General features: G+C 37.8%; 1 protein-coding gene across 1 annotated transcript; it reads left to right on the top strand.

Annotated features, from left to right (window-relative positions):
- The first annotated feature begins 820 nt into the window (after positions 1-820).
- TMEM18 (transmembrane protein 18) lies at positions 821-10,559 on the top strand. Its single transcript, XM_058177736.1, has 5 exons — positions 821-1,087; positions 2,256-2,376; positions 4,050-4,104; positions 6,756-6,849; positions 7,496-10,559. The coding sequence occupies exons 1-5, from the start codon at positions 1,040-1,042 to the stop codon at positions 7,589-7,591; spliced, it is 414 nt and encodes a 137-aa protein (XP_058033719.1). The 5' UTR covers positions 821-1,039; the 3' UTR covers positions 7,592-10,559.
- Positions 10,560-10,878: the final 319 nt, after the last annotated feature.

Genomic DNA, 10,878 nt, shown 5'->3' with positions numbered 1-10,878 from the left:
TTCTCAATCAGTAAACTCTCATTTATGGCTTCACAAGATTTCAGCTCTTCTAGTGTTTTGTTTTTAAAAATCTACTACTACTAAGCAAAACAAGGCAGAATTAGGGCACAAGGCTGTGAGAAAAAGATGTAGCACACCCATAAAGTTCAAGGAAACCCCAGTTAAAATTCTTATCTTCATTACAGCCTTCTACATTAACTTCTCAATCAAAGTAAGTATGTTTCTTCCACAGATGTCATCCTGGTTTATGATTTTTCCCTGCCTTTTTCACTGTAACAGCTTTCTTCTTATTTCTATTCTGCAATATCTGTCCCTACATAGTACTTCAATGGAAGGCATGGTGTATTTTACTCTTTAAGGGTACACGACGTCACTGAAATGAGGCTAACCGCCTCAAACTTAGGTGTGCCCAAGCAACTGGCATGCATCTTCCAAAAAAAAAAGCTTAATTCCTTAAATTTCCTAGTCTCCCTTCTTAAGACAAGCTATTGCAACAGCGGCGTTGCGCTTCAAATTATACGAGCATTTTTCTAAAAGTTCTTTGCTTTCCCGCTTTTCTCAATTCTTCTTTCCTTTTTTTTTTTTTTTTTTACAAAAGCCGCGCTTTTTCCTATTCCTTTAGCGCTCTTCCCGCCCTTCTTTCAACCGCAACCTCTCACAACGTTTAATGCCGCGCCGCGCCCGCCCAGCCCCTTTTATATACCGATAGACCAGCGAAATCTCGCGAGAATCAAGTCACTCCAAGCGTCGAGGGAGGGGGGGAAAAAAACACCAACCCTTCGCTGGTCGGTTCTCGCGAGAATACCCATCTCTCGCTCCCAAAGAACTACAGCTGAAAGTAGTTACAACAAACATTTCCGGCTTTCTCATGGAACGGACCACGGAGCTGTTTATGAGACAAAGAAGGGGTGCAAGCCTTTAGCTTGCATGTAGAACCAATTCCTCTTACTTGGTTAATATTGAACCTCTGTTATCCCCCCCCCCAAACACATTTGGGTGGAATGTTTGGCTGAGGCAGAGGAGGAATTCTTCCCAAATCATGGAATTCCCAGGGCGCTTGCCGATCGGGGTCACCAGGATCCTCACGGTAATTCCTGACCCGCGGATCTTTTCCTTTTCCAGCGTTTGCTGTAAGGGTGAGAGGTGTGTGTGTGTGTGTGTGACTTGTGTTAGGCTGAGCACGATCGCGCGTGGGAACTTATTTCCTAGTTGGAGCCAGAGAAGGGAACTCTGCGGCTTCCGGGGGGGGGTCGTAATCTTAAGCCCTTTGCAATGAAAAAGGGGATTTGTTCTTTGATCCTGCAAGGCGGAGGTGCGGTAGTTTGCAGCTTCAAGGGGAGACTTAAGGATCTTGGGGGAGTTCAGAGAATCCCATGGGGGTGGGATGGGGGATCGTCCACTTTGCCACCTTCCTGCTTTTGCCAGCTGTCTTTTTCAACTGCCCGCTCCCCGTATGGTTTCGGGAGACCGGGCAACCGATAAGCAATGGCAGGCAACTACAGTCTAATCCCTTCGAGGGCACCAAGTATCGTCTCGACATATGAATGGGTAAAAAGCAAGGGGGGGGGCATGATTATAGTAGTAGCTGGATCAGTTTTTGCCTGGAGCTGGAGAGATCCCGGCTCAGGAGGGTATCCCGTTTGTGCCAGAGAGAGGGGGGGGAGGAGAAATGAGAGAAAGAGAGAGAGGAAAGAGAGAAGCAAATGAGGGAGAGAATGAGAGAGAGGGAAACAAATGAGGGAGAAGGGGAGAAAGAAAGGGGGCAGAGGAAAAAGAAAAAGTTGAGAAGGAGAGAGAGAGAGAAAAAAAAGGGGAGAGAAAAAAATGAGAAAATGATGGAGGGAGAGAATATGAGAGGAAAAAGAGAAACAATTGAGAGAATGAGAGAGTCAACCCTTTTTTTGTTCCTTTGTTTGCTCCTGAAGGCTTGACTCTTGCTTGGGGAAAAAATATAAGTCAGACCTTGGATTCTAATGCGCTTCAGATTGCATTCATTCATTATATTTGTAATGTAATTACAATTGTGTTGTAAATGTTGTACCTTGATGAATGTATCTTTTCTTTTATGTACACTGAAAGCATATGCACCAAGACAAAGTCCTTGTGTGTCCAATCACACTTGGCCAATAAAATTCAATTCAATTCTATTCTATTCTATTCTATTCTAAACATAAATGTGTTTAGACACTCTTGTCAGCAAATGGCTCTCATCTGCAATTATAATTCTGATAAATTTATCTTCTGTTTTTTCATAGGACACCGATTGGTCTGAACCCTGGATTTTAACTCTAGTGTTTTTCCACGTAGTCTGCTTATTTTTTACTTACCTTTCATTCCGGCACTACCGTTTACAAATAGGACTTTTTCTATGTCTCAGTAAGTATTATGTGAAGTATTTCTGTGGACATTGTTCTCTGATAGACAATGAGGCACATTTTAAGGGTCCTGTGTGAATGTTTTTCGCTTGTTAAGAATGCTTAGATTATAAAGTCACACTAAACCATGGTTTATAGAATAAAACACAGTTGGTTAAATTCATGCAATATACTAATCAGGGTTTATAGACCCCTTTTTGGACTTACTGGATATACTAAACCACACCAAGCACTACAGAATTACTCAAAGGGATACAGTAATGAGTATTTTCTGTCCATTGAATGACCACACTGGGTATTTTGTGGCATGAGAATAGCTGTGAATTGAGTAGGGCAGTACTGCCAAATGGGCTCAATTGGAGTAAGAAATAGTGAGAAATGTTTAATGGATGAAATGGGAAAATTATGTTTTGTTATGACTTAAAGTCTTTTAAATTCCTTCATATTCTGTTTTTTTTTTCTAAGTCCAGAACTTTTTGCTCTGTCCATTCTGAGTATATGGAGGTCACATGTTGTTTCCTTTTTTTGATTAAAGCAATGTGTTGGCCCAAGATAGACTTTGACCTTAGTTAAGTTTCTGGCAGGAATATTTATATGATACTATTCCATTCATGAGGGTAAATTGGGAGTCAAGTCTGTTAGTTCTTCCCCATAGTGTTCTCTACTGTTGACAGAAGGGATATGATGAATTAATTCATGAATGAGAATTAGCTCCTGAATGTTTCCTTGGAATATATACTCTGTAGGATAGTATGGATTGTTTCTATATTGGATCAATAAAAGAATCCTTTATTATTTCTATGTTGAGTTTATAAGTTATGTGGTCTTGCTATAATGATAAATGTAAAAATTCTAAAACGTCTAAAAAAATATACAGAACGTTTCAAATCAATAATAGGGATGAAGTCTTGTATATTATATAAAAAGCTTTAGTGGGAAAGAAATATCCACCATGTAGTAATCCTTGATTTTAAAAGTGAGGAACTGTCCTCTAGATATTGTTGAATGTTAGCTGACATTTTCTCTTACTGTGAAATAATGCTAAATGGAGCGCTTTGAAAATTGATTCTACATGTGTACCACTCAGACCTTGACTGCTCTCCAACACGCTCCAACCACACTACCAGGCAGGGTTTGGGTGAAATTTTAAAATCAGGAATAGGAACAGTGTCTTTCCAGAAGCCTCCAATTCCCATTCCTATTCTAAACCATCCTCAAATCCGAAAAGTATTGAAAACATTACAATCCCTACAGGGATGCTGTAACATTGCTGATTTGCTTTCAGTTGCTGTTCCTACTTCATTTGGGCATGTGAAGTAACTTTGGGATTAAGGCATACAAAACCTGCACTTCTGCTTACAACCACTTGTCATTTAGCAATTACCCTCATTACCAACCATTTACAAATGGTTAGCCCTGTGAGGTAGTCCAGACAAGAAGCACAACCAGGAGTACTACTCTGTCTTCATTGTATGTTTACGTTAGCAAAATCTTCCAAGACTGAAAGTAGTTCTCCACTCCTTCCCTTTTGCTCTCTGGAAAACTAAGGAGGGTCCCTTGTGAAATGCTTCCCTTGCCAACCCTCTGGTACACATTTTATATGCCAGTTGTCCAGTTCGTTGTACTAATGATTCAATATCCTTTAGCAATCTGCAATTGTACTTGTCTTTCTAGTAATCCTGGTATTCTGTGCAGAATACATAAACGAAGCAGCTGCTGCAAACTGGAGGTAATTACATTATTTTACTATATATATAAAAAAGAAGAAGAGAAAGATGTATTAGGTTTGCTGCCTTGAGTTATTTATAAAAATAAGGTAATAGGAATATTTTTTAATACAGAATAATGTTTTATGCCACTCTACCTACCAGTCAAGATGCAATCACACAGCCAACCAACTCGCTTACAGCAACAAAGCCAACACAGTCCACACCTCCCCACCAGTATTTATAGAGAGACGGCTGCTCCGACCATGCTTTGCTCACACAAGTACAAAGCCGTAAGCACCAGCCTGAAGATGACGAGTAAAACCTCGTCAAAACGTCGCCAAGATACTCTCAACCTTACATGGGAAAAGACCCGAATATGCCAAGACCTACATACCTATATATTGATCATCAATATATATTGATCATCAATTGTGTTGTAAATGTTGTACCTTGATGAACGTATCTTTTCTTTTATGTACACTGAGAGCATATCCACCAAGACAAATTCCTTGTGTGTCCAATCACACTTGGCCAATAAAAATTCTATTCTATTCTATTCTATACCCGTGAAAATCTATGAACGTGTATATATATATATATATATATATATATATATATATATATATATATATATTTGTTTGTTTTCTGAGGTTTTCACGGTGTTTGTATATAGGTCTTTGGTTGTTGGGTTTTCTCCGTGTAAAATTGGAAATGTCTTGGCGGCGTTTGACGAAGTCTCATTCATCATCTTCAGGCTTTGGCGTGCTTCTGGGAGCAATTGCTCCCAGAAGCACGAAGCTGAAGCCTGAAGATGACGAATGAGACTTCGTCGAAACGTCGCCAAGACATTTCCAATTTTACACGGGAGAAAACCCGAACAACCAAAGACCTATATATATATATATATATATATATGCAATATATTTTATGCAATATATATTTTATGCCTAAAACATTACTTTGTATTAAAAAATATTCCTCTTACCTTATTTTTATAAATAACTCAAGGCAGCAAACCTAATACATCTTTCTCTTATTATTATTTTCTTCACCTCTGTGAGCCGAGTTGGGCTGAGAGAAAGTGAGTGGTCCAAAGTCACCCAACTGCCTTTCATGGCTAAGACGGGTCTCCTGTTTTTTCCCTCCTGGGTGACTGGCAATACAAGTAGTCCTCGACTTACAACTATTTGTTTAGTGACTATTTGAAGTTATAAGGCATTGAAAAAAGTGACTTGCAACAATTTTTCATACTTACGAACATAGTAGCATCTCCATAGTCATGTGATTCAGCCACTTGGCAACTCCCATGTATTTATGACTTGCAGTATTCCGGGGTCCTGTGGTCGCTTTTTGCGACCTCCTGACAAGCAAAGTTAATGGGGGAGCCAGATTCACTTAACCATGTTACTGACTTAATAATTGCAGTGATTCACTTAACAACTGCAGCAAGAAAACTCATAAAATGGGGCAGAACTCACTTAATTCACTGAGCAACTCCTTTGCTTAGCAACAGAAATTTTGGGCTCAATTATGGGTATAAGTTGAGGACTAAATGTATACATTTTCCAAGTATATATATTTTTTTATTTGCATTTATATCCCGCCCTTCTCCGAAGACTCAAGGCGGCTTACACTATGTCAAGCAATAGTCTTCATCCATTTGTATATTATATACAAAGTCAACTTATTGCCCCCAACAATCTGGGTCCTCATTTTACCTACCTTATAAAGGATGGAAGGCTGAGTCAACCTCGGGCCTGGTGGGACTCGAGCCTGCAGTAATTGCAAGCAGCTGCTGTTAATAACAGACTGCCTTACCAGTCTGAGCCACAGAGGCCCTTATAATTGGATTGCAACTCCAATCTTCTATTACCATTGGGCATTTTACCTAGGATTGATAGGAAATTAAGCTTAGTAAGAGTGTTGCCTTATTTTTTGGAGTATAAGATGCATCTTCCCCTCCCCTCCCCCCCAAAAATTGGTGTTTTTTTTAAACTCTATATTGTAAAAGCCATAAAACAATACATGTTTAACAAGATGGGGCCTCTGGTGGCTCAGCAGACTGTCTGTTATTAACACAGCTGCTTGCAATTACTGCAAGTTCAAGTCCCACCAGGCCCAAGGTTGACTCAGCCTTCCATCCTTTATAAGGTAGGTAAAATGAGGACCCAGATTGTTGGGGGCAATAAAAGTTGACTGTATATAATATACAAATGGATGAAGACTATTGCTTAACACTGTGTAAGCCGCCCTGAGTCTTCGGAGTAGGGCGGGATATAAATTCAATTTTTTTAAAAAAAGATAAGTTTTCCTTCCTTTCTAGTTGCTACCTTGTGCCCAATGTTTGCATAATTTGGCTTCCTGAAGGAAGAATCCAAAGCTCAACAGTAGGAGCGCTGAAAACATGATTCTAAGAGTGCATTTATTAGAACACTTTGCCATCTTAAATTGAGCCAATGCTTAGGAGCAGCCAGCAAAATACAACTAGCATAAAGCAAATGATAACCTGGAAAACAAGTTTTCAAACTTTTGACATTTAAAATCCAGGAGTCTTATTTCTTAAAAGATGTTTCCATTTGGAATTCAGCCTTTAGTCTGTTTGTTCAGTGTTGTCTTTTATGGAGCTCGTTTTCACCAAGGATGTTTATTTTAATTTTTTGCTCCTTTACAGATTCTTCTCAAAGCACCAGTACTTTGATTCCCAAGGAATGTTTATTTCATTAGTGTTCTCAGTACCATTACTCCTAAATGCCATCCTCATAGTGGTAAGCACAAATCTCTTTCTTTCAAAATTTTGGCATCAAGTCAAAATCCAAAAGGAATCTGGGAAAAAATATTTTATTATAGAAAATCCCTATTTATGGTGTCTGGTGATACTTTCATAATGTTTGATACCCAGGCATTTATTAGTAGCTATTATACTCATAATGCAAATAACATCACTTTAGTGACATCTTGACACACGTGTAACATCAGTTGCTCAACTTTGACAACTTGGTAACCCTTTTGAACCACTAAAGAGTGTTAGTAATGGAAACCAGCAACATCCATCTTGTACAGGCTTATGCAAATGAAAATATATCTGTAATCTGTAAAGACATAAGTAGTGAGGTGATTAAGGTAGAATAGAACTACAAAGAGTGTTTTATTGAGGAAACAAAGGCCGTGTGATTTAGAATGAAGATTGCTGTTTATTCACTACCATTTTGATAACATTCTGTACTTATTAATGAGGTTTTGTTCTCATTTGGAAAAATTGACAGTACTTCAAATATTGGGCGTCACACCAAGTTTGATAGCATCTTCTCTTAATGTCTGGAGATTTAGATTGCATAAAGAAAGGCCCCTGGAGAAATGAGAACATTATCAGGAATTGAATTTCACATGTCATAATTTGTTTTTGTTTTTCAGATTGCTTGGGTTTATAAAACAGTGAACATAATGACAGAACTAAAGACGATACAGCAGAAAAGGAAAGCAAGGAGAGAAAATAAGAAAAGTCAATAAATGTGTATCTTTTGTAACTGGTTATGTTACCAAATATTCTGTCACCCATATTAACTTGAAGTTGGAAGTTAGGGATTTTTATATTCCTTTATTACGTTCTTATTGTTCTATGAAAAAAATCATGTTCCTTTTGAGCCCACTGTGAGAGCAATTCTTATATGGCATTTCGCTATATATCCTACTTTATTCTAAACCAGTCATAAGCCATCTCATACGTTTATTAGAGTTTCTCTAATGTACTGTTTTATCATAGCTTAATGCATGAGTTGTTCAAGGTTTTATGATAGATGTTGTGCATCAAATATGCCAAAATGAACAAGTAAATCTTAATAAGTACCAGTTCATAAAACTGGTTAGCTACATAATTGCCACCCATGATTAATTTCCATTTAGCAACTATCATAGCTATATAACAGTTTATACAACATTTTCATGGTACAAAGTAATTATTGTTGGTACAAACTTCTAAAACAAAATGATAAAATGTTGCATTGTAACATGAGGCAAACCCTCAGCCTTCCATTCTGACATGTCAACATCGGATATATATATATATCTGATATGTATTGCAGATTATAAATCATGCAGTTTGTGTTGCTATGCATGTTTTGTCATCCTCCCACTTTGTAAATGCCTATACTAAGTGTGCTTGGTTGTAAATTTCTAACATTTTGTGGGCGTTGTATTCAAACTTTTATATGAGAAGTATAATTTAATAGTGTGGGTTGCTGTGGTTATCATATGAACTTATTTCTGTTTTTTAATTAAATGCTTAAGGGTTCATTAAGCTCTTACCATTTTTCAGACCTTTGTAAATACTTTGGGATTGCATTCCTATATTTATGTAGGAGCAAGTTACTGAACTCAGTCTGAAACAGTTTTACTTACTAACAAGTAAGCTTGCGTTCAAAATTTTTTGAATAGGATTGCGCTGTGTGTTTACAAGCTCAGAGTTGTTATAATATAGCAAATTGCTGTTCAAGAAGCAAGCAAAATCTAATACCAGGAAGTCATGAAATGTGAGAAGCTCACACAAATGGAATCAAAGTCCTGGATCTGAAGAGGATATAGAGATTAAAATAGAATTAATGTAAACTTGGTGCTAGTGATACCACCAGATTCAATCCTGTGTTAGAATGTTGAAAAAGGAATGTTCAGTCCTGCTTCGGACAAAATGGTAACAAAAGGTTTACCCCAAACCGGGGGGAGGGAGAAGGTTGAAATATTTGTAGAAGAAGAAACACAACGGCCTGATTACTCTCTTAGCTTTGATCCTATAATCCTAAAATGTAGTTTGATTTTTTTTAATATTTGCAAGGTTCTAGCAAACTTGTATGCCTTAACAAAATAATAATATCCAAAATAGGAGAAAGGGGTGTAATTAGGAAGGCAGGGGGAAAAAAAGTGTCAGGTATTATTTTCGTGTGTGTATGTGTGAAGGCATCTTCATATCCATCCATTTGAACTGGAAAACAGTTCATAGAGGCAAGCTGAAACTAGCTGAGACTTTGGAGTAGGTGTCTTCTCTCTGTCCTACAATCTGATGGGGCTGTAAACTTCCGTTTTCCAATTCTGAAAGATTGCTGTGAGGGAAGGTATGTTTCTCATATTGCTTATAGTATTTAAAAAAAGTGGGAGTTTTGCCACCTGTTCACAAAATCATTTTAAACACGGCAGTTTGGATTCAAAGTCAGAGAATCAGAAGGATTTCTTCTATTCCTGAAATTGTTTTCAATGTTTATTAAATACAACTTCCAGTTCAGTTAAGTGAAGCTAATTCTTTAGATTTTTAACTTTAGAAGGTAAAGATTTATTAAAGAACATGGTATGTAATGTTCAGTTAGAGTTAAAAGCTTTCAGAAAGAAGGCAAGATAACTGAAAAATTTTATGCAGTACAAGGTTATATAGTTCTCAACTTACGACCACAATTGAGCCCAAAATGTCTGTTGTTAAGTGAGACATTTGTTAAGTTATCCCCCCCCCCATTTTACAACTTTTCCTGTCACAGTTGTTCAGTGAATCATTGCAATTGTTCAGTTAGTAACATGGTTATTAAGTGAATCTGGCTTGCCCGTTGATTTTGCTTGTCAGAAGATCTCAAAAGGTGATCACATAACCCTGGGACACTGCAACCATCGTAAATATGAGTTGGTTGCTAAGCATCTGAATTTTGATCATGTGACTATGGGAATGCTGCAACGTTTGTAAGTGTGAAAAACAGTCGTAAGTCATTTTTTTTCAATGCCTTTGTAACTTCACTAAACGAATCCTTGTAAGTTAAAGACTACCTGTATGAAAAACTCTTGACACTCTGAGAGTGAGATGGGTGCTGTCTAAATTTTATAAATAAAGGGGGTAATATTTTAGTAATAGAGAAGACAAATGCAGATGTTTCTAGAACTGTCATCCCAGGAAGGACTGCAGATTACCCCTCTCACAAGAAAAGACTATTAAAATGGAATTCTGACATTTGAGAAGTTTGAAGTCAAAGTTAAATCATCCAAATGTTTGTATTTTCTGCTATCTGTTTTTTTCAAATGTTATAACTCGATGTAAATACAGTGCAATCCATGGAACAAAAATTCACTCCTTGCTGGAGCACAATGCATTGCATGCAATTTGCCACCAGGTGCTGCTGTTTCACAGATTTTGGGGGATCCCGGAACTATGTTAAGCAGGGCCATCTGAAGAGACCAAAGCACAGGGGAACCTCTCCTCTTTTATGCTGCTTTTCGAGATAGTAGCCACCCAAGCAGGAAAATGTGGCAACATCACACAGTAGAATACAAACACCAAAAAGGAGGGATTTTGCCTCCACACAAATTACCAGATTACTAAAACTAAGGAATCCAATCCAACGGAAGGATGATAGTGATGTGGTCTGCAGCAACTGACCGCAACTGCTTCCAATCCAGGCAGAGAATTCCCCAAAGACAGATTTTACGTGAATGTTTTGTCTTGATTGGCTTTACAAATATTAAACAAATTCAAATTTGTTTAATTTTACATGGATTATAAAGTAAACTGCATTACAATCTGCTAGAGCCTAATGCCATAAAGGCTCATTCATGGGATTGCTCAGGGAAGCTTTCTTTGATTGTCTTCCTCTAGATTTATCGGCTCCGAGTATCTCAGAATTTCCAGCCAGTGTGGTCAGACTGGGAATTGTAGTCCTCAACACTGAAAGATCCAAATTTGGGGAAGGTAGGCTTAAGCCATAATATTAAACATCAAGCATCTGAAATAATTGCTGTTTCATTCAGTTCCTTATCTGAGTGCCCTGCCT

The sequence above is a fragment of the Ahaetulla prasina genome, chromosome 1 (genome assembly GCF_028640845.1).
Source record: "Ahaetulla prasina isolate Xishuangbanna chromosome 1, ASM2864084v1, whole genome shotgun sequence".
In the NCBI taxonomy this organism is placed as follows: Eukaryota; Metazoa; Chordata; class Lepidosauria; order Squamata; family Colubridae; genus Ahaetulla; species Ahaetulla prasina.
Note: the sequence above shows the minus strand (reverse complement) of the source record. Positions and strands in the feature narration are given on the sequence as shown.